General features: G+C 45.5%; 1 protein-coding gene across 2 annotated transcripts in view; it reads right to left on the bottom strand.

Annotated features, from left to right (window-relative positions):
• The window catches only part of IFNGR2 (interferon gamma receptor 2), a 37960-nt gene extending 34511 nt beyond the window's left edge, over positions 1-3449 (bottom strand). The window contains exon 1 of one of the 2 annotated variants that reach the window (XM_054048355.1): positions 2750-3449. In XM_054048355.1, coding sequence (XP_053904330.1) covers positions 2750-2819 — 70 coding nt within the window. In that variant the 5' untranslated portion in view covers positions 2820-3449. The remainder of the gene's footprint in view (positions 1-2749) is intronic. The other variant, XM_054048364.1, reaches the window with a different exon arrangement.
• Between the last annotated feature and the right edge of the window lie 20309 nt (positions 3450-23758).

The following is a 23758-nucleotide window of genomic DNA, read 5'->3' as shown; positions in this document are numbered from 1 at the left end:
ACTACAAGATAAATATGAATAAGTGAATGTAAGAGTAAAAAAGATAGAGGGTTTGGGATAATAGTTAAGGTTGAGTTTAGGTTTGAAGTAAGTACTCCAACATTATCACCTGGCAGCAAATCTGTCAAAACGGAACAGTCTAATTCTAGATCTTTATATTAGACAGATCATGAAGCAAAATAATCGCCTTTGAGAAGCAATACCTCAAGGTGCAGTTAGATTTAGGCAGTGGCACAAAATGGAAATTCAGGAGTCAGAAATCTATGCAACATAGTTAGGCAGAGGTCAATTTTTATTTTTTGAAAATTTCAATAATTATAGATTTAAAGCTTTTTTTGAATGTTCATCAATTTAAATTTTCATAATTGCAGAAAATTATGAGAGATGGGGTCAGACAATAGTTATTTATTGACAGATATTGAGATTCAGAAAGTTAAAGCTGTTTAACTTTAAACCTGTAAAAACACAAACTGTCAACATCACACCAAAAATATACAAAGTAAATATCCTCAAATCAAACCCTAATAATTTCTCAAACTGCATTTCCCCTACATTGCCTATCTGTAAATTTCAATTATTATTGAGGGAAATATTTTTTGTTGGTTTGTGTTTATATGCTGAAATCAATGTTTGACATTTACTGATAAAATCTAATTCTTCCAACCCTAAACATAATAGATAAAAGATAGAGAGTTTGGGGTATTAAGTAAAAAATGAAATTTGACTATTTTAACTATGTTCTCTCAGAACTAGAATTTATCCACATTTAAACACTCTAATAAAGTTTCAATAGCAATTCTTCATGTAACTAACTGCTCACACACACACACACAAAACTGTTTTAAACTACAATTTTGCAATTGTATACCAAGCTAATGGAGCACATGCCAAAACGGCAAATTATTGCGAAATGGAACTGGTTCCATGGAACACTGTAAAGGAAAATACTCAGCTCAGATGACTGAATTTAATCATCTAACTCTAACTGAAAAAACAAGTTGATTTCTCAAACTGTACAATCAATTTTCTAAGGACTCTTCCTTCTCATTTTATTTGTACTAGCATAATACATGTTTTGGAATAAAAGGTGATTCTGCTTTATATTACCCATATTTACTGGAGATACAGGAAAAGACATTATAATAGGGCCACATTACACAGTGAAGTCCAGTATCTTGCTTACTTTGGCTTATATTTTAAAAGCAGCCTCATTGTATTATCTCAGGTCTCAATTTCTGTGGCACTTAATTATCGTTACTCAAATTTTAGTATCTGATAACTCACACATAAAACAAAAAATAACCAAAAATCCAAAGAACAAATAAATGATCACCTATACAAAACTGCCTCTAATTTCAAAGAATATTTTACTGGTTTTGTTTACTACAGTCTGAGATTGTGAAGAAAGCAACTGCAAGTCAACTGGGTTAAAACATCCCAAATTAATAAATGCAAAATAAGTCTGCCAGCCATTATTGAAACAGATGATCCCCCCCGTCCCCAATGAGACGCAGCTAAAACAAACAGAGAAACACACACCCCCAGCACAGACAAACACAGCTAAGTATAAAACAGAACAATGAATTTCATAGGCAAGACAAACAGCATTTTAAATGGCCCTTTTGTGCATCTGTTTTGCATTTATCTGAGTTATATGATGTTACATATTATTCATGTATTGCTACACTGTATTAACACACAAAATGAGTTCCTTCCAGTATTTAAATTTCTTTGATTTCTTCTATTAATTTGAATATCAAAACATAGTTTTGTGTCTCAAAACTTTTGTGTATCGGACACTTAGCCTGTTAGCATTTTTTATAAAGCAAAATTACATCTGGGAAGCATAGGATAGCAGGTGGCAGGCAAACTATAATACACTCCTCTCGCTAGCCCCTACCCGTGAGGATATTGGAACAGCTTGCTGTAAGGCAAGAGTTGAAAGGGGGATTTCCGCCCCTGATGTTGGGATAACCAGGCAGCAGCACAATGACACATCACCACAAGTAAGAATGACTTACTTCCTAATAAGTAAAATGTTTACAGACAAGTTGAAATCTAAAGAGATACATAGCTTAGCCATTTAAAAAAAATAAAACTTAGAAAGGGGAAAAGGCCTATCTACCACAGAAGGCCTGGCTCTACCATAGATTTAGAGCAGCAAAAATCCATTCCCCAGGTACAAGCACTGTGCATCACTGTGTATCTAGACGTAGCATTTTTATAAATTAGCAACTGTCACGACGTTATGGGGAGGAGAGTTGCCTGTAGTGTATACGAAAGGCAGCAACACATTTTAAAACCAGCAATTAAGTTTGAAAATAAAAATAAAGGCGAGTGATGTCCCCAGAACTTACAATCCCCTGCCCTCCCTCCAAAGGATTGTCCCTAGGCGTGAACTGAAAATCAAGGGAGACTTTTGCTCACCTTAAACACATCGCTGGCTTCATCTATCGCTTTTCATAGTATTCGCGCAGGGAAATGCGTCCCCAGCGGCTTTCCGACTAACCACTGTCTGAAACCTCCCCGAGGGGCTCTCTCACCCCACGCCCCTGTGGAGCTCCCCAGCCAAGGAATCGCCCCAGGCAGATCGCTACTAAGGCCTAGTTTCCCGGGGACCAGGGCCTCCGCAGCAAAACAAGCCCCCCAGCTCCCCGCCACACCCCTTGCCTTGTCCGGCCACACTGGCTGCCAGGGCCAGCGCCCCCCGCGCACAGCCCCGGGGCGCCCCACGGCTCACGGCACCTACCTGCGGCAGGGGGCTCGGGCAGGCTCAGCACCAGCAGGCAGAGGAGCAGCGCGGCGCCAAGGCGCGGCATGGCCGAGGCCGGGACGCTGTTGTGGGTGGGCTCTGCTCACACTGCGCTGGCTCCGAGCCCGGGCGCGCACTGCTCTGCCGCTGCTCCTGCGGGATCAATGTGCAGCGCCTGGGACCCACCTCTTCCCGGAGCTCCGGCCCGGCCCGGCCCGACCCACATGCGGGGCGGGGCGGGGCGGCGGCCAGCAGTGCCCCCTGGCAGGGAGGAGCCGCGCAGAGCCCACGGCCGGATAGGGGAGCGGGCCCCGGGGCGGCTCGGCCCAGCGGCTCCTTGGTAAAGCCGGAGACCCCCGCGCGGGCTGCTCGGACGGCGGCGCGGCGTGGGGCCCTGGGCTGGAGCGGGGCGCTCAAGGGCTCCCGCCCCCGATTGTGACGCGGCTGCGGAGCCCAGGCGGCTGGGCCGGGCCGGGCCGGACCGGGCTGTTCCAGCGGCGGCTGCTGCGCGCCCGCCCCTGCCCTTCGCCTAATAACCCTGCGGGCGGGCACAAGCCGCGCCCCCGGAGCCCAGCGCGGGTCCCTGCTGCACAACAGCCCCCTTCCCCCCGGCCTGTGGTGGCTGAGAGAAGCCGCGGCCTTGCGGTACTTCCTGGTGCGCCAGCTACCGCAGCCCTCGCCCTCAGCCCAGCCGCAGGAGGGGGTGGGACTGGGACACACCCAGCTTGCCGGGCTGGACCACTCCCACTCACCGAGAGTGCTGAGCCCTTTGGGAAAATGACCCTGCCCGCGAGGAAGAGCACCAAGGCCTCCTGCAGCTTTTTTGCCCCGTTATTTGTTTGCTAATTGTGGTTGCAGTAGTCCCGGCGGGCACGTGTAACCCTAAAATTAACCCTCTTCCTGGTTTACAGACACACCCAGCCAAACTCCAGCTCGTAAATCCCAGGCTCCCAGCCAGCGCACTAGACTCCATTGCCTCTCCTTTAATTAAACAATAAAAATGTGTGAGTGAATTTTGCTCAGAGTTTACAGGAAAGTTCAGCTTTAGACTAAAACCAAGCATGGAGAAGTATAGTATGAGTATGTGAAAGCAGGTGGTGACAGATTACAAGTCTGAATAGTAAGTTCAATAACAAAATAGTGTTTATAGGGTATTGTTTTAAATTATAGCACCATATAACCGTGTAAGATGAGAAAATATATAATGGATGAAGAATAAAATTGTAGGCCCCAATCCTATAATAAGCAGATCCAGTTCTGTGGGTGACATCCCTATGGTGTGCAAAATCCCATTGCAGGGCCACCTTAGGTAGGGGTAGATTTTTTTCCTTTAAACTGGCAGAAAACCAAACTTTTGAACAATCTGGAATGCTCTAAATGAACCTGATTTAATAGAAGCAGTACTAATGAGAAGACCAAAAGTGCCAACTACATGCAATGTATTTAGTAGTTCTATAGTTATTCTATGGTTTGAGAAATAAAGACACACATGCTCTGGTTATCATGACCACACGTGGTGTAAGCTTACAGAGGAGTATGCAGTATTGTGTATAGATTTGTGGTTTAAGTGAGAAAATCTTGCATCAGGTGGTTAAAAAGTCCCTTTGCTTTCACTTGTTGCATTTGGCACACTGCAAACACGTGGTTATATTCTAACCACACACCTTCGCTAATGTTATTGATTACACAGCAACAGTAAACAAGGGTGCTGGAACAATTTTTATAATGGGGGTGTTGAGAGCCACCCTCACATCCCTAGTTCCAGCACCTATGATAGTAAATTTATACAAACCCTGGGTAATTTTGAAAACCAGAGTTCCTCCCGACTCAGATTGTAATAAAAATAACAATTATCAAAAAATAAATTCACAGGGCAGGAATCGGTCTTTTGCAGCCTTAATGTACTTCTAGCATCTTCATCAACTTTAATAAAACCCACTTAGGCTGCACAGGTCAGGTTTATAGGTACATCCATTGAGTAGAGACATAATGCTCTTCAGAATAAACACCAACAATAATAGTGAATAATAGGCATTGCTTGATTAAGAGGAAAAAAACAAGGTTTTGCTGAGACACAAGTCTATCTATCTATAGGTAATTAACTTATATGGCTCTCACCATTCACCTTCAATGGTCCCTTGAAATATGTGCTAACTACCTATGCTAAACAATCTGTTTCACCTCGTATTTAGCTGTGACACTGAGGGCTTGTCTTCATGTACAGTGCGCCAGCTGTGCCACTGTAGCACTTTAGTGAAGACGCTACTACACTGATGGGAGAACTTCGCCTGGCAACATAGTTAATCCACTTCCCCAGGAGACAGGAGCTATGTCGATTGGAGAAGCTCTCCCGTTGACATAGTGCTGTCTACACGGGGGTTAGGTCAGTATAACTACGTTACTCGGGGTGTGGATTTTTCACATTTTTGAGCAATGTATTATACCGATATAGGTCTGTAGTGTAGACCTAGACTGAGTACACTTCCCAGATATGAAGAAGAGCTCTGTGTGAGCTGAAAAGCTTGAAAAACAGAAGTTGGGCCAGTAAAAGATATTACCTCACCCATCCTCTCTCTCTCTCTAATATCCTGGGACCAACGTGACTGCAACAACACTGTATTCATTAATATTAAATGACAGTCATGTGCCTAAATACACAGACAGTACCATGAAATGTTTTGCCTTGCTTCCCCTGTCTGCTCTGAACTCCCAATGAACAGTAATATAGAACATAAGAAAGGCCGTACCGGGTCAGACCAAAGGCCCATCTAACCCAGTATCCTCTCTACTGACAGTGGCCAATGCCAGGTGCCCCAGAGGGAGTGAACATAACAGGCAACGATCAAGTGATCTCTCTCCTGCCATCCATCTCCACCCTCTGACAGACAGAGGCTAGGGACACCATTCCTTACCCGTCCTGGCTAATAGCCATTAATGGACTTAACCACCATGAATTTATCCAGTTCTCTTTTAAACTCTGTTATAGTCCTAGCCTTCACAACCTCCTCAGGTAAGGAGTTCCACAAGTTGACTGTGCGCTGCGTGAAGAAGAACTTCCTTTTATTTGTTTTAAACCTGCTGCCTATTAATTTCATTTGATGACCCCTAGTTCTTGTATTATGGGAATAAGTAAATAACTTTTCCTTATCCACTTTCTCCACATCACTCATGATTTTATATACCTCTATCATATCCCCACCATAGTCTCCTCTTTTCCAAGCTGAAGAGTCCTAGCCTCTTTAATCTCTCCTCATATGGGACCCGTTCCAAACCCTGAATCATTTTAGTTGCCCTTTTCTGAACCTTTTCTAGTGCCAGTATATCTTTTTTGAGATGAGGAGACCACATCTGTACGCAGTATTCGAGATGAGGGCATACCATCGATTTATATAAGGGCAATAATATATTCTCAGTCTTATTCTCTATCCCCTTTTTAATGATTCCTAACATCCTGTTTGCTTTTTTGAGCGCCTCTGCGCACTGCGTGGACATTTTCAGAGAACTATCCACGATGACTCCAAGATCTTTTTCCTGACTTGTAGCTAAATTAGCCCCCATCATATTGTATGTATAGTTGGGGTTATTTTTTCCAATGTGCATTACTTTACATTTATCCACATTAAATTTAATTTGCCATTTTGTTGCCCAATCACTTAGTTTTGTGAGATCTTTTTTAAGTTCTTCACAGTCTGCTTTGGACTTAACCATCTTTAGCAGTTTAGTATCATCTGCAAACTTTGCCACCTCACTGTTTACCCCTTTCTCCAGATCATTTATGAATAAGTTGAATAGGATCGGTCCGAGGACTGACCCTTGGGGAACACCACTAGTTACCCCTCTCCATTCTGAGAATTTACCATTAATTCCTACCCTTTGTTCCCTGTCTTTTAACCAGTTCCCTTTTATCCCATGGCAGCTTAATTTACATAAGAACCTTTGGTGAGGGACCTTGTCAAAGGCTTTCTGGAAATCTAAGTACACTATGTCCACTGGATCCCCCTTGTCCACATGTTTGTGGACCCCTTCAAAGAATTCTAATAGATTAGTAAGACACGATTTCCCTTTACAGAAACCATGTTGACTATTGCTCAACAGTTTATGTTTTTCTATGTGTCGGACAATTTTATTCTTAACTATTGTTTCGACTAATTTGCCCGGTACAGACGTTAGACTTACTGGTCTGTAATTGCCAGGATCACCTCTAGAGCCCTTTTTAAATATTGGCGTTACATTAGCTAACTTCCAGTCATTGGGTACAGAAGCCAATTTAAAGGACAGGTTACAAACCTTAGTTAACAGTTCCGCAACTTCACATTTGAGTTCTTTCAGAACTCTTGGGTGAATGCCATCTGGTCCCAGTGACTTGTTAATGTTAAGTTTATCAATTAATTCCAAAACCTCCTCTCATGACACTTCAATCCGTGACAGTGCCTCAGATTTGTCACCTACAAAAGCCAGCTCAGGTTTGGGAATCTCCCAAACATCCTCAGCCGTGAAGACTGAAGCAAAGAATCCATTTAGTTTCTCTGCAATGACTTTATTGTCTTTAAGCGCTCCTTTTGTATCTCGATCATCAAGGGGCCCACTGGTTGTTTAGCAGGTTTCCTGCTTCTGATGTACTTAAAAAACATTTTGTTATTACCTTTGGAGTTTTTGGCTAGCTGTTCTTCAAACTCCTCTTTGGCTTTTCTTATTACATTCTTGCACTTAATTTGGCTGCGTTTATGCTCCTTTCTATTTGCCTCACTAGGATTTGACTTCCACTTTTTAAAGGAAGTCTTCTTTATCTCTCACTGCTTCTTTTACATGGTTGTTAAGCCACGGTGGCTCTTTTTTAGTTCTTTTACTGTGTTTCTTAATTTGGGGTATACATTGAAGTTGGGCCTCTATTATGGTGTCTTTAAAAAGCGCCCATGCAGCTTGCAGGGATTTCACTTTAGTCACTGTACCTTTTAACTTCTGTTTAACTAACCCCCTAATTTTTGCATAGTTCCCCCTTTTGAAATTAAATGCCACAGTGTTGGGCTGTTGAGATGTTCTTCCCACCATAGGGATGTTGAATGCTATTGTATTATGGTCACTATTTCCAAGCGGTCCTGCTATAGTTACCTCTTGGACCAGCTCCTACGCTCCACTCAGGACTAAATCTAGAGTTGCCTCTCCCCTTGTGGGTTCCCGTACCAGCTGCTCCATGAAGCAGTCATTTAAAGTATCGAGAAATTTTATCTCTGCATTTTGTCCTGAAGTGAAATGTTCCCATAGGATCAAATGCAGCAGCAGCACCACCACGAGCCAACACAACACTGGCTTCAGTAAGAGTTGCAACTGCTTAGAAATTTGATAGGATCTAGTACCTCCTGGGTGAACAATCAGCATGTATTTATAAGGAAAATATATTTGTAGGCATGACACTCCTGTTCTGACTACAAAAAGGACCCCATCTCTCTGAATCTACATAGTCAGAGGGCATAGAAGCAAACACCACACAACAGATGTACAAGTAATGACAAGAGCACAGCAGCCAAATTAACAGAGAGTATCCTGACCACTGGGCAAGAATAACCGAGAGGTGCTCTCATTTTACAGAAACAGCATTGCTCTCTCTACACTAATAAAAAGCTGAGCCAGTTTTGAAAACTATGTCCCAGTGTTGGGGATGCAACTTTTAAAGCTGACAGTGTACTAACACTGCACTTCAAGGAGCCATTTTAGAGAATGCACCATAGTTTTTGTAGGGATAATAAACTGTGCTATCAGAACTATGGGCTCAGTCCTGGAGGGTACAGAGTTTCCTAAACTCTCGTTGGCTTCAAATGAGAATTTAGCATATACAACACCTCACAGGATCTGGCTCCAGGTTTGCTCCCCCACATCAGAACTTGAATCAAATTCTGGAACAGGCTAATTAAAAGTTTTCAAATTTGATTCATAATTATGCAAGAAGCAGGGACTTGCTAAATTCTGTGTTCACTTTTTAATCTTTTAAAATAGTGGTTGGTATTTGAAGCTAACATTTTATCTGGTGAAAGAAAACTTTAAAACATTAGTGAAACAGTTATGATTTTTTTTTAACTTTGATAATAATCTTGATAGTGTCTCTTTAAATGTAGTCCTTTGGAACTACAAAACCCCATATAGGACTATGATGTATCAATACCTTCTCAGAACAAGAAACTGAGGATTTAAAAAAAAAAAAAAAGACCAATTCAAGAACATCAGAAAACCCAGTGTAAGTTACCAAATGAAATATTGCCCTGGCCAATAAGTGTCAGAGTTCCAACAATAGGAAACAGAATGATGAGCATAGAAGGACAGTTTTATGGCTAAGGCACTGGACTGGAACTCAGGAGAACTGGGTTCAATTTGTGTGTGACCTGGACTGAACTTCTCTACATTTCAGTTCTGTAAAAAAGGGGATGAGAATCCTTCCTGTCTCCCACCCTTTGTCTGTCCTGTCTATTTAGATAATAAGATCTTTAGGGCAGTGATTGTCTCTTACAGTGTGTTTGTGTAATGCCTACCACAATGAGGCCTCCATCGCAGTTGAGACCTTTAGGCATTATTATCCTACAAATAATAATGATAATGGTTAGAGAGCTCCAGTTTTGTTATGTTATGTTCTTATGAGATTAAATACAGCAAGACAGTACAAAGCAAGTGCTGAAGAGTCATCAGCAACCTCATCAGGAGGATGCTAGGGAAGATGATAGGGATGAGAACCACTCCATGATGTAGTGCAGCTGCCTTGAAAGATGCAGGATTTCCTCTGTGCTATGTCTCCCTAAAGCATTTTGTCTGACCTCTTTTTGAACCCTTCTAAGAAGAGTGACTCATCTATCTTCTTTGGTAATTCATATCTAAATAAACTTATCTTTTCAGTTTCTTAATGCAAACTTACATTTGTTCGGTTCAACTTAGGGTTCTTAAAAAACTCCGTTGAACTTCTCAGTTGAAGAAGTTCTCAAGAAGTTGATCTTCAACAAGCTGGTGAGCCAGTTTTGCATCAATTATAGATGATCACTTCCTTAATCAACTGATTTCTATCTTTCAAGGAAGATACAAGTATAAAAACAAATATGGTCATGTGCACAACTATAGAAGCAGGGACTGACAAGTCCTTGATGAATTGTACAGAGTAAGTATCAGGGGGTAGCAAGGGCTCATTCACCTGCACATCTACTAATGTTATATATGCCATCATGTGCCAGCAATGCCCCTCTGCTATGTACATTGGCCAAACCAGACAGTCCCTACGTAAAAGAATAAATGGACACAAATTGGACATCAGGAATGGTAACATACAAAAGCCAGTAGGTGAACACTTCAACCTCCATGGACATTCTATAACAGATTTAAAAGTACCTACACCTCTACCTCGATATAACGCTGTCCTCGGGAGCCAAAAAATCTTACCGTGTTATAGGTGAAACCGCGTTATAGCAAACTTGATTTGATCCACCGGAGTGCGCAGCCCCATCCCCCCAGAGCACTGCTTTACCACGTTATATCCGAATTTGTGTTATGGGTCACGTTATATTGGGGTAGAGGTGTATTCTTGAACAAAAAAACTTCAGAAACAGACTTCAAAGAGAAACAGCAGAACTAAAATTCATTTGCAAATTTAACACCATTAATTTGGGCTTGAATAGGGACTGGGAGTGGCTGGCTCATTACAGAAGCAGCTTTTCCTCTCCTGGAATTGACACCTCCTCATCTATTATTGGGAGTGGACTACATCCACCCTGATCGAATTGGCCCTGTCAACACTGGTTCTCCACTTGTGAGGTACTCCCTTCTCTTCATGTGTCATTATATAATGCCTGCATCTGTAACTTTCACTCTATGCATCTGAAGAAGTGAGGTTTTTTACCCACGAAAGCTTATGCCCAAATAAATCTGTTTAAGATGCCACTGGACTCCTTGTTGTTTTTGTACAGAGTAAGTATCACTCAGCCAAGGTTCAGTGACAGGCTAACTCAATAACTTAGTTGGTCTCTTCTACCTAGACACAAACAAATTTCCTCTAAGGACCCAATCCTGCAAGCTGCTCTGTGTGAATGCATGGGTCTGCCCTATGTGGGGTGACTTGCAGGAGTGGAGCCCAAATCAGCAGCAAAGAATAAAACCAGGGCAAAGCCACAACTGAATCCTATCTCTACAGCCAGATTCCAAGCTACAACTTCACAGAAAAATGGCAGGCCCAATGTAAAAAACAGGATTAATTCAGTTAAGAAGCCCCCACTGCTTGGTTTCTTTGCTGACAAACCTGGATGGAGAGCAGCTAGCCAGTAGTGCTATTGCCAGGGACAGTACTAGGAATCATGGTTGCTTTTGGAGCCATGTATGACAGATCCAGCTGAGCTGTACCAGACTGCCATGAAGAGATCCATCCTGCTTTAAGTCTGTGGAGACTGAAGAGAGTCATTTTGTCTGACCTCTTCTTGAACCCTTCTAAGAAGAGTGACTCATCTACCTCCCTTGGTAATTCATATCTAAATAAGCTTCTATTTTCAGTTTCTTAATGCAAATTTACATTTGTTCTGTTCAGCTTAGGGTTCTTAAAAAACTCTGTTGAACTTCTGAGTCAAGAAGTTGATCTTCAACAAGCTGGTGAGCCAGTTTTGCATTTTGTATTGACCAAGGAGGAGGAAATAAATTACTGTATGGTTATCGTGACTCTTGGAACAAATGGTCTGGCTAAAGAAGATGTTGGCAGAACGCAGCTTTTAGAACAAGAATACAAAAGTAATATCAAAGCCAATAGGTGGGCATGTCAGGATAGCATATTTACTCAGAGGTCATTAATTTTATCCTTGCATTAAAGAAGTTTGCTGTGCAGAAAAGATATGCTATGTTAGATTAACTACTTAATTAGAAGTGAAGAGAAGTTAAAATGGCTTATTTCTTCCAAGAGGGGGGTGGGGGAAAAGACCTCTCCTGCTGACGGAAAGAAAGAGTGAACTGGAGATAGGTTTATATAAGTGGGCATGAGAATGATACCTAAAGAAGAGCTGGACAAAGAGATAGTAGAATAATTCAGCCCAAAGTACAATTTAGATCAGAGAAAAGAGATAGGAGAAGGCTCAACCAGTAAAAGGAAAAGTTCACAGTGTGATCATTGCCATTGCCATAAAGAAGAGAACTAAACAGGCCATTATATCTTTTGAAAAGCTGGAGATCAGAAGTATAAATGTCTTTTTTGGCATTTCCCCCTGTAATTGCAGGTGAGAACAAAGCTTATCAATTATAGATTATCACTTCCTTAATCAACTGATTTCTATTTTTTTTTTTTTTTTAAATATGGAGATATACCTATCTCATAGCACTGGAAAGGACCCTGAAAGGTCATTGAGTCCAGCCCCCTGCCTTCACTAGCAGAACCACATACTGATTTTTTGCCTCAGATCCCCAAGTGGTCCCCTCAAGGATTGAACTAATAACCCTGGGTTTAGCAGGCCAATGCTCAAACCAGCGAGCTATCCCTCCTCCCCAATGCTTGCAAGGAAGATACAAGTATAAAAGCAAATATGGTCATGTGCACAACTGTAGAAGCAGGGACCGTACAGAGTAAGAATCACCCGGCCAAGGTTCGGTGACAGGTTAACTCAATAACTTAGGTCGAATTTATAGAAGTCGATTGTTTAGAAATCGATTTTATACAGTCGATTGTGTGTGTCCCCACTTAAGACCATTAAGTCAGTGGAGTGCGTCCACACTACTGAGGCTAGCGTCGACTTTTGGAGCACTGCACTGTGGGTAGCTATCCCACAGTTCCCGCAGTCTCCACCGCCCATTGGAATTCTGGGTTGAACTCCCAATGCCTGATGGGGCAAAAACATTGTTGCGGGTGGTTCTGGGTAAATGTCGTCAGGTTCTCCCCCTCCCCCATGAAAGCAATGGCAAAAAATAGTTTCTCACCTTTTTTCCTGGGTTACCCGTGCAGATGACATACCATGACAAGCATGGAGCCCGCTCAGCTTACTGTCACCGTACATCTCCTGGGTGCTGCCAGACGTGGTACTGCATTGCTACACAGCATCAGTTCATTGCCTTTTGGCAGCAGACAGTGCATTATGACTGGTAGCCGTCGTTGTCGTCTCCTGGGTGTCTTTTAGCCGACCTCGGTGAGGTTGGTCGGGGGCACCAGGACATAAATGGGAGACTACGATGGCTAGCAGTCGTACTGCACCATCTGCTGCCAGCCTAAGATGTATAAGAGAGATGGAGTGGATCAAAACAATAAAGAGACCAGATTTGTTTTATATTCATTTGTATTCATTTGCTCCTCCCCTCTCTCCTCCCTCCCTCCATGAATAGTGGGGGGAGGGATAGCTCAGTGGTTCGAGCATTGGCTGCTAAATCTAGGGTTTTGAGTTTAATCCTTAAGGGGGCCATTCTGTGTGACAACCCTGTAAGCCATGTCGTCAGTCGCCCCTCCCTCCATCAGAGCAACAGCAGACAATCATTTTGCACCTTTTTTCAGCACAGACACCATAGCACAGCAAGCATGGAGCCCGCTCAGGTCACTGCCACAATTATGAGCACTGTAAACACCACGCGCATTATCCTGCAGTATATGCAGAACCAGAACCTGCAAAAGCAAAACCAGGTGAGGAGGTGACGGCAGCGCGGTGATGAGAGTGATGAGGACATGGACACAGACTTCTCTCAAATATGGGCCCCGGCAATGTGGACATCATGGTGTTAATGGGGCAGGTTCATGCCATGGAACGCTGATTCTGGGCCCGGGAAAGAAGCACAGACTCGTGACACTGCATAGTGTTGCATGTCTGGCAGGGCCGGCTCTAGGCACCAGCAAAGCAAGCAGTTGCTTGGGGTGGCAAATTTTTTTAAGTTTTGGTTTTATTTGTTTAAACGGAAGACAGTAATATTGCATTGGCAAATTCCCCATAGAAACAAAGAATGGAACAAAAGAATAATAAAGGCACCTAAACTTTCCTCATTTATGAAGGTCAATCTTATAATATGCATCCAGATATCCTTCAATCACACAAGCTGAAAATTGTTCCACTTTACTGCAGTTCTGTAACCATATGGGAACCAATCCTGTCTGTGTTCTGTGCACATCCAAAATTCCTGCTGAATGACCCGCCCTGGGAGCGAGTTACCAGTGACCCAGGGCTGGGGTGGCAGGAGGGTGCAGTTGGGGGGGGCAGGGAGGGGAGAGAGAGAGCCCAGGGCTGGTGGGGGGGCAGCCAAAATTTTTTTTGCTTGGGGCAGCAAAAAACCTAGAGCTGGCTCTGATGTCTGGGATGATTCCCAGTGACTGCAAAACTTTTGCATGCCTAAGGGCACTTTCATGGAACTTTGTGACTTGCTTTCCCCTGCCCTGAAGCGCAAGAATACCAAGATGAGAGCAGCCCTCACAGTTCACAAGCGAGTGGCGATAGCCCTGTGGAAGCTTGCAATGCCAGACAGCTACCGGTCAGTCGGGCATCAATTTGGAGTAGGCAAATCTACTGTGGGGGCTGCTGTGATCCAAGTAGCCAACACAATCAAAGAGCTGCTGATATCAAGGGTAGTGACTCTGAGAAATATGCAGGTCATAGTGGATGGCTTTGCTGCAATGGGATTCCCTAACTGTGGTGGGGCGATAGATGAAACCCATATCCCTATCTTGGCACTGGAGCACCAAGCCAGCAAGTACATAAACCGAAAGGGGTACTTTTCAATGGTGCTGCAAGCCCTGGTGGATCACAAGGGACGTTTCACTAACATCAACGTGGGATGGCCGGGAAAGGTACATGATGCTCGTGTGAGGAGGCTATGGAACTTGGAGAGGAGGGTGGTTGGTTACACAGGGGCTGTAGCGGTGGTCTGTGCTCAAGCTGCCTTTCCTGAACCTCAACCATACGCCAGAGCATATCAGTTTGTTCCTCCAGTAGCCTCAGCATTGCCTCTTGCCTTCTGTCACCAAGCTGACGCCACCTATCGTCTTCAGCCCGCCACTTATTATCTTAGGCTCGCCACCTGTCCTCACGTTCATATTGTGCTTTCCTGGACTCTGACACATTGTCTGCCTCCACGCATTCTGCTGGGCTCTTTCAGTGTGGGAGGACTGCATGAGCTCAGAGAACATTTAATCGTGAGTGCGTTTTTTTCACCTTCTAATCTTCGCTAGCCTCTGGGAAGGACAAGATAGTGTGAGCGTTGAAACATTTGCAGCTGGTGGAGGAAAAAAAAGGGAGAGTGGTAGTTAAAAAGACACATTTTAGAGAACAATGGGTAGACTCTTTAATGGTAAACCTTGCTGTTAACATTACAGCACATGTGCCTTCGGTACAAGGTCACATTTTGCCTCTCATTGAGGGTATGCCAGTTTGGTGTGAGAGATCTTTCACGCAGGGCCGGGCAACAGAATTTGGCTTGCAGGCAGCCATGGTAAGACACAGTCTTTTGGCTTCTTTAACCTTCATAACATGTGGGAATGGTTTCAAACAGCAGCGCCCTCATTTCCCATACCAAGCAGCCATTGGGTTGGCCATTTAAAAGGAGGAGGGGCTGCAGTTTTCGGGTTAACGTGCAGCACAAACCCAACTAACCCCCCCTGCCCTGCCCCCACACAATTTTCTGGGATGATCACTTCACCCCTCCCCCCTACTGCGTGGCTAACAGCAGGGAACATTTCTGTTCAGCCACAGGCAAACAGCCCAGCAGGAAGGGGCTCCTCTGAATGTCCCCTTAATAAAATCGCCCTATTTCAACCAGGTGATCAGGAATGATATCACTCTCCTGAGGATAACACAGAGAGATAAAGAACAGATGTTGTTTGAATGCCAGCAAACACCGGGACTATACGCTGCCATGCTTTGTTATGGAATGATTCCAGACTATGTGCTACTGGCCTGGCGTGGTAAAGTGTCCTACCATGGTGGACGGGATAAGGCAGCCCTCCCCAGAAACCTTTTGCAAAGGCTTTCGTAGTACATCCAGGAGAGCTTTATGGAGATGTCCCTGGAGGATTTCTGCTCCATCCCCAAACACGTTAGCAGACTTTTCCAGTAGCTGTACTGGCCGTGAATGCCAGGGCAAATTAATCATTAAACATGCTTGCTTTTAAACCATGTATAATATTTACAAAGGTACACGCACCAGAGGTCCCTTCTCCGCCTGGTGGGTCCGGGAGGCAGCCTTGGGTGGGTTCAAAGGGTACTGACTCCAGGTCCAGGGTGAGAAACAGTTCCTGACTGTCAGGGAAAAAGGTTTCTCCACTTCCTTGCTGTTAGCTATTATCTTCCTCGTCCCCCAAACCCGCATCCCTGTTGCGTGCTACTCCATTGACCAAGTCAAAGCACAGGGGTGGGGTAATGGTGGCTGCACCACCTAGAATGGCATGCAGCTCATCATAGAAGCGGCATGTCTGGGGTTCTGACCTGGAGCGGCCATTTGTCTCTCCTTGTTTTTTGGTTGGTTTGCCTCAGCTCCTTAAGTTTCATGCGGCACTGCTGCGGGTCCCTGTTATAGCCTCTGTCCTTCATGCCATTTGAGATTTTTTCAAAAGTTTGGGCATTTCGTCTTTTTGAACGGAGTTCTGATAGCATGGATTCGTCTCCCCATACAGCGATCAGATCTCGTACCTCCCGTTTGGTCCATGCTGGGGCTCTTTTGCGATTCTGGGACTCCATCATGGTCACCTCTGCTGATGAGATCTGCAGATCACCACGCTGGCCAAACAGGAAATGAGATTCAAAAGTTCACGGGTCTTTTCCTGTCTACCTGGCCAGTGCATTTGAGTTGAGAGCGCTGTCCAGAGCGGTCACAATGGAGCACTCTGGGATAGCTCCCGGAGGCCAATACCATCGAATTGCATCCACACTACCCCAAATTCGACCTGGCAAGGTCAATTTCAGTGCTAATCCCCTCGTTGGGGGTGGAGTACAGAAATCGATTTTAACAGCCCTTTAAGTCGAAAATAAAGGCTTCGTCGTGTGGACGGGTGCGGGGTTAAATCGATTTAATGCTGCTAAATTCGACCTAAACTCGTAGTGTAGACCAGGGCTTAGTTGGTCTCTTCTACCTAGACACAAACAAAATTTCCTCTTAAGGACCCAATCCTGCAAGCTGCTCTGTGTGAATGCATGTGGGGTGACTTGCAGGAGTGGAGCCCAAATCAGCAGCAAAGAATAAAACCAGGGCAAAGCCACAACTGAATCCTATCTCTTCAGCCAGATTCCAAGCTACAACTTCACAGAAAAATGGCAGGCCCAATGTAAAAAACAGGATTAATTCAGTTAAGAAGCCCCCACTGCTTGGTTTCTTTGCTGACAAACCTGGATGGAGAGCAGCTAGCCAGTAGTGCTATTGCCAGGGACAGTACTAGGAATCATGGTTGCTTTTGGAGCCATGTATGACAGATCCAGCTGAGCTGTACCAGACTGCTTTAAGCCTGTGGAGTCTGAAGAGAGTCCAAACACTGCCATTGGCTTGGTGTCTCTAGGCAAACTCTCACTGTGCTGATCATTTGTCTAACACCCCCTTCTCAGAACTGAGACCCTGCCATCCAATTGCCCGGCCACTGGTACAGTATTGACCCCCTTACTCTCCCACTGCACACAGTGACCCAGAATTCTAGCCGCATGGGTGCTTGGCTTTACAGTTAGTCTCTTCAGGGGCACGTAACAGTGATAGCCAATAGACGTACAGACTCACTCAACAGCATGAGCGATATGCAGATCTAAACAAAATAAATAGACCACATACATTTCATTGCCATATGTTCCTCAGCACTCTGAAGAGTTCTTAAGGCTTGGGCAGAATTTTCAGGGATTTTCCCTACTACAGCTTATGATTTCTCTTCAGAAACATGGAGCCTCTTTCTAGGTCAGCTAGCTTTTTCTGGTTGGTCCTTCAATTAAACAAGACCTTCCTGCTACAAAAGCCTGCCTATCTCTTCCCCACTGCTGCCCAAAGTTTCATACTCCTCTCTCAGTGTCTCTCTCTCGAGTTGTCTCCCTTCCAACACCTGGCTCCTTTGTTCTGCTGGCTGGGGGTGTTTTTCCACTCTCCACTTCACTAGCCCCCGTGCAGACACGGTCTGGGAGCATGCCTAATTCCATGGGCAAGTTAATGGTAGAAAGGTAAAAATCAACAGAATCATAACTTCAGTGGTGTTGCCGTCTGCAGCGTGGCCTTCTAGCTCTACATCCTCCAATTGGTAGAACTTTTGATAATGCCACGTCATCAGGAATGGGGCGAGTTGGTTCCATTATTACACCAAGCATTCTTTTTTCCAACACTCATTTTTCAAACACTTTATTAATTTTACTTTTTAATACTTTATTACTTGCACTATCCCCAACTATTTAGTCCCCAGTGAGCTGTGCAATGTCAATTTGTGAAAAAGCTCCTTTTAACTTTTCACTTCTTTTTAGTTTTTTTTTTTTTTTTTTTTTTTTTTTTTAAACGTGACATTTTTCAGCCAGATTCTTTCAGCAGCTCTGAACTTATTTGTTTTTGTGCATTTATTCCTTAATTTAGTACACTTTGCCTGCAAAGTTGTCTCACTAATTACAGTCCTTGAAGGACGACTGGTTTTTACTTTAGTTTTATGCAAATAGCTAACAGACGTTGTTTTCCCCCTGACCTCCCAGGAATATTTTCCATTTAGTCTGTTTCCTTGCCTTCAATTCTGATTTGATCTTTACACTTTTTGCATTCACCAGGTCATGCTGTCTGAAGTGTCTCACACCTGAGAGTACCTACCTCATAGCAGATTGCCAAACAGGGTAGACATCCCAAACTATTGGCATGTTCTATAATTAAATTTCACCAACCCAGGCAGCTGCATCTTCTCCATTTTGTCTTCAATCCTGCTTCCTACCTCTGGAGCAACTTCTTTATAAACTGAAAGAACCAGGAGTACTTGTGGCATCTTAGAGACTAACAAATTTATTTGAACATAAGCTTTCATGGGCTAAAACCCACTTCATCGGATGCATGCAGTGAAAAATACACTAGGAAGATATATGTACACAGAGAACATGAAAAAATGGGTGTTGCCATACTAACTATAATGAGAGTGATCAATTAAGGTGGGCTATTAGCAGGAGAAAAAAAACGTTTGTAGTGATAATCAGGATGGCCCATTTCCAACAATTGACAAGAAGGTGAGAGTAACAGTAGGGGAAAAAAATTAGCATGGGGAAATAGTTTTGTGTAATGACCCATCCACTTCCAGTCTTTATTCAAGTCTAATGTAATGGTATCCAGTTTGCAAATTAATTCCAATTCTGCAGTTTCTCACTGGAGTCTGTTTTTGAAGTTTTTTTGTTGGAGTATTGCGACTGTGAGGTCTGTAATTGAGTGATCAAGGAGGCTGAAGTGTTCTCTGACTGAAGCATCGAAGGAAGGACTGAATGACTCATCCAAGCCGTGGATGTGTTCCAGAGGGACTTTCAAGCCAGCAAACTCAATAAGAATCTGAAACATGGACTCTGAAGTCTTCTGTATAGGGTGACCAGACAGCCTCCTCCTGGCCCTGGCCAAACTCTCCAACTACACTACCAGGAGGAGGATGCTGGACGAAGGGGTGCTCTGCGACTGTGGGGCCTATTTCCGTTCCTCCCTAGTTTCACGCATCTGGGCGGAGTTCCACTGGGCAGCGTCCGCTGGCTCCCTCGACACCTCTGAGGAGCAGTGGGCACTCTCCGGGGTTCTCTGCTCAGTGTCCCCATCCAGTACTCTCATTTTGAAGCTATGACCTTCACCTCAGTCCCTGTTTTTCTCTTCTCATTTGTTGTCCCCTGTACTCATTTAGTCCCTGGGTCCAGTGGTCCCTCCCGCTAGGCTGGGGGAGGGGCCTTTAGAAATGGGCAGGCACAACCGGGTTTTCCAATAAGACCAGAGGAAGGATCTGCATCCCTAGACCACGAGGGGACCTTTTCCCAGTACCGAGGGCAGAATCCTCTTGATGCAGGAGAGGCACCTTCTAGATTGGGAGCAAGTGGCATAGGAGCCTATTTCCAATTCTGACCAAGAGTCCAAGTTGCCAGAGCAGGGAGTTGTGGTACCCTGCAGCGCCAAGGACCAGTCATGTGTCTTTGGAGACATCAATACTGAAGACAGCATGCTGGGCTTTCCTGTGGGTGGCACTGGGTGAAGAGATGCTGGACAGTCTGAAGTCAGCTGCAGTATTGAAGGCTGGATGCTACTCACAAGTAAGCCCGAAGTCTGGGGAACAATACAGTTGGGGAATCTGGTACCAAGAGGCATAGGAGAGATTCTCTGATGTCAGTGCTGAGAGGTTACCTGGTATTGCTGATCTTGCACTAAAGGGGTCGACCTCAATGGCACAGGCACCGTTGTTGGAGAGGACCTCATGTGAGACAAAGCATCTCTTCTTCAAGGACAGTATGTCCTGCCTTCCAGCCTGTTTGCTGGTAAACTGTACCAGGGACCTTGATCTCCTGGAGGAGGTTGGCTCCTTTGAAGCATGTTGTCTATGCTTCTTACTTCTTGCTGTCTATTGCTCCCCTACTGAATCTCCACAATGTCCAGAGTGGCACTTCTGAGTGAGGTCCTTGGTGCCCGCTCCAAGCAGGTAGGCTCTGATGATGGACATAACACTGTCTCCATGAGAAGGTGACTTCTCTATCTTTCTAAGTCCGGGGTTGGAAGTTTCTACAGGTCTGATACCTGTCCCAGATGTGACCCTAACTGAGGCACTTCAGAAACTTAGAATGAGGGTCATTCCCCACCATTGACTTTTTGCAGCCATTGCAAGGCTTAAAGCTCAAAGACCAAAGTATTTCCCAGTACTGTGAGCCGGTACCCAGAACAAACAGGAAACAACTAAGTAAAAGTAAGTAAAATAACAAAAGAAACTTATTCTAAAGCTCTACTAACTATCTGATGAGTACACTAACTATATACACACACAAGAGAAAAATTCCCTGAAAGGGAGAACACTTGCAAATCAAACCAACAGGCTCTCACTACTGATCATGGGAGATAAGAAAGAACAAAGGAGGGCTGGGAGTGGGTGTGCCCTTTATGTCATTGTGCAGCAGTGGATGCAGGCGCTGCATGAATGGGCACTGCTAAGGTAAAAATCTCCAGCTTCAGTGCATTGGGCATGCACACACTTAAAATTGAATGGACATATGCAATCACTTGAAAAAGCCAGATTTATCATTAAAAGAAGACTCCAGCATTGTGGAAAGATTTGTTACTAGTGCAATTCTTGATAGTTGATATACTTGTAGAACTACATATTTCTTTAGCTTTCAAACTTAGACATGAGATTCTGAAGTGGAGAGCAAGCAAAAAATTAGAACCCACGGTAAAAATCACCAGTTCCTGTGACTGGAGGGTCTTGCTAGATCAGAGCCAGATGCTAATTCCCTTTCAACCAATGACAGTAATCCTCCCCACACAAACCCACTTCACCGCACAGAATTCCTAATTTCTAAGAGGAGACTGTAGATTAGCATAATTTGAAATTAAGAATTTCAGGCACAGTAATCCAATCCAATCTCCTGTAGACTACCATATATTGAGAGGTCTCCTTATATTACTAAATATTTAGAAATGAAAAAAAGTAGTCAGGAAAAACATTTCCCAGGGAGACTAGAAACATCATTCCCTAGAATGATGGCATAGTGTAACCCAGGGGTTCTCAAACTTCATTGCACCGCGACCCCCTTCTGACAAAAAAAATTACATGACCCCAGAAGGGGGAACCGAAGCCTGAGCTCCGCTGTCCCAGGTGGGGGTGGGGTCAAAGCCAAAGCTCAAGGACTTCAGCCCGGGGGGGGAGGGGAGGGGGAAAGAGTGGGTCTGAGCCATGCCACCTGAAGCCTGAGCCCTGCCACCCAGGGTTGAAGCCCTCAGGCTTCAGCTTTAGCCCCAGATCCCAGCAAATCTAATACCAGCCCTGGTGACCCCATTAAAATGTGGTCGCAACTGTCTTTGGGGTCCTGGCCCACAGTTTGAGAACTGCTGGTGTAACCTATTTGAAATGTCTATGCTAAATGAAAACATTACTATTTCTCAACAGAAATTGGCAAAGAAAGCAGTAAGAAACCCATTTCCAAAAGACATTTTCCTCATGCAACTGGATTTTTTAAAAAACTTAGGCAATACAAAAAAGAAAGCAATCCACTATAGAGTAATAACATTGGAAAACAATGGAGCAGCACTTAGTATCATATGTTTGGAGACACTCTGGACGTGGATAAAATTACATGCCCACATTTTTCAAACCTAGGTGACTAAAGTAAGGCTCCCAAGTCAGAATGGTCTGAATCTCAGATGTACTGAAAGTCCACAGCTCCTACTGGAGTCAATGGTGAGGCAGAACTACCCAGTGCCAGGTTTACAATGGCGCCAGTGGCTCCATGGAGCCAGTCCCATGCTCAGAAGGGGCCACGGCCTGCTCCGCTTGCACTGCGTCCTGAGACCCCACCAGCCTGCTGGCTCCCCACCGCCCACCACTTGCTCCTCAGGCCGAGGGTGCCTCTCCACCCCCTGGCCCCACCCCCCTGCTCCTCTCGGCCCCTGGCCAGACCCCAGTGCACCTCTGGCTCCTGGCAATCTCTTCTTCCCAACATCTGTGGGCCCCCGCCTGTCTCCCCGGAACCGAGCTGCCTGGGACTGGTGCAGAAGCCTGGCCAGTCTCAGCCAGGTGTGTGTGGGGTGACAGTATGGGGGGAACTTGCCTGGGTCCCTCCAGGCAAGTGGGTCCTGAGGGAGCCCGGGTGGAGCAGGCACTGGCCTGGCTGATTGCGCCACTCCCGAGGGGCCAGAGTGCTTCCTGGCCCTGGGACCAGCTCTGGCTGCGCAGCTGGCTCAGCCCGGCAGACACAGGGACATCCCAGCAGTACTGGTGTGTGCAGCTGGGAAGCAGGAGGTGGGAAGTGAGTCGGGGGGGGGGGGGGGAGGGTGTTGGGCTGTGAGGTGGTGGGGAAGACCGGGTGCTGGGCTGTGAGGTGGCGGGGAAGACCTGTGTGTGTTGGGGCACTAGGGAATGGAGGTTCCGTAGGGGTTGCTGGGCAGTTGTGGTGGGCAGGGCCGTCCTTTGGCATATGCAGCTGCGTAGGGAACCCGAAAATTTGGGACAGTAGGTAAGAGCGGGTCGGCTCCCGCACACCCAGCACATGTGGCAGTCTACTTAGGCAGGAGCCGTATTCACAGAGCCAAATGCACCGGCACGGCGCATTCTGCGTGAGGGAGAGGGTACGGGGGTCTCTGCAGGGATCTGACTCTCCGCCACTGTGAGGCGGGTCGGGCGGCTTGATATCCTTTGGTGCCTCGCCCCTCCCCCCTGGGCTGTGAGCCCAGGCTGCCGCATCTGCTGCATACGTAGCTCAGTGTGTGTCAGCAGTTGGGGGAAGTGTGCGTCTTCTAGGGGTCTGTGGGCAGAGGTGGTGGCTGTGCCCCAAGTTGGGCATAGGGGCACCAGTTTAATAATACTGCATAGGGCCCCATAAATCCTAAGGATGGCCCTGGTGGTGGGGCTGTGGGCAAGGGTTGTGTTGTGCAGGGTGCTGTGCATTTGGGGGTGGGGGAGGTGCTGGGCATAGTGGGTCCAGGAGACTCTGGCCATAGGAAGTGGGAGGCGGGGGGAGTTCCGGTGTTGGCCAGGGGTGCTGTGTGGCGCAGCATGGGCCTGCCCCCGAGGGGAAGGGGCATGCTGGCAGCACAGGGTCAGGCGGGCCACTGTGCATCTGGCAATTGCTAGTTTGTAAATAGTGCCCCGGCCATGCCATGCCCCATTGCCTCTGGCTGGCCCCTCGCCATGCTCCATTGCCTCCATGGGGATCCACAAATATGTTTGGTGCCAGGCCCACAAAAGGTTAATCCAGCCCTAGGACTACCTTCTCACATCCTGGGGGATGGTTCCTTCCAAATAAGGGTAGAAACATTAGCAGTACAATGCAGCAAAGAAGATAGTACTGTTATCCACAGTGTTCTAATGCAGACTAATGCAGCATCTTGCACAAGCATTAAGTTCGCTAAACACACCATGCTATACATGAACATTGT

The sequence above is a fragment of the Malaclemys terrapin genome, chromosome 1 (genome assembly GCF_027887155.1).
Source record: "Malaclemys terrapin pileata isolate rMalTer1 chromosome 1, rMalTer1.hap1, whole genome shotgun sequence".
Lineage (NCBI taxonomy): Eukaryota > Metazoa > Chordata > Testudines > Emydidae > Malaclemys > Malaclemys terrapin.
This window is presented reverse-complemented; position numbering and strand designations above follow the sequence as displayed.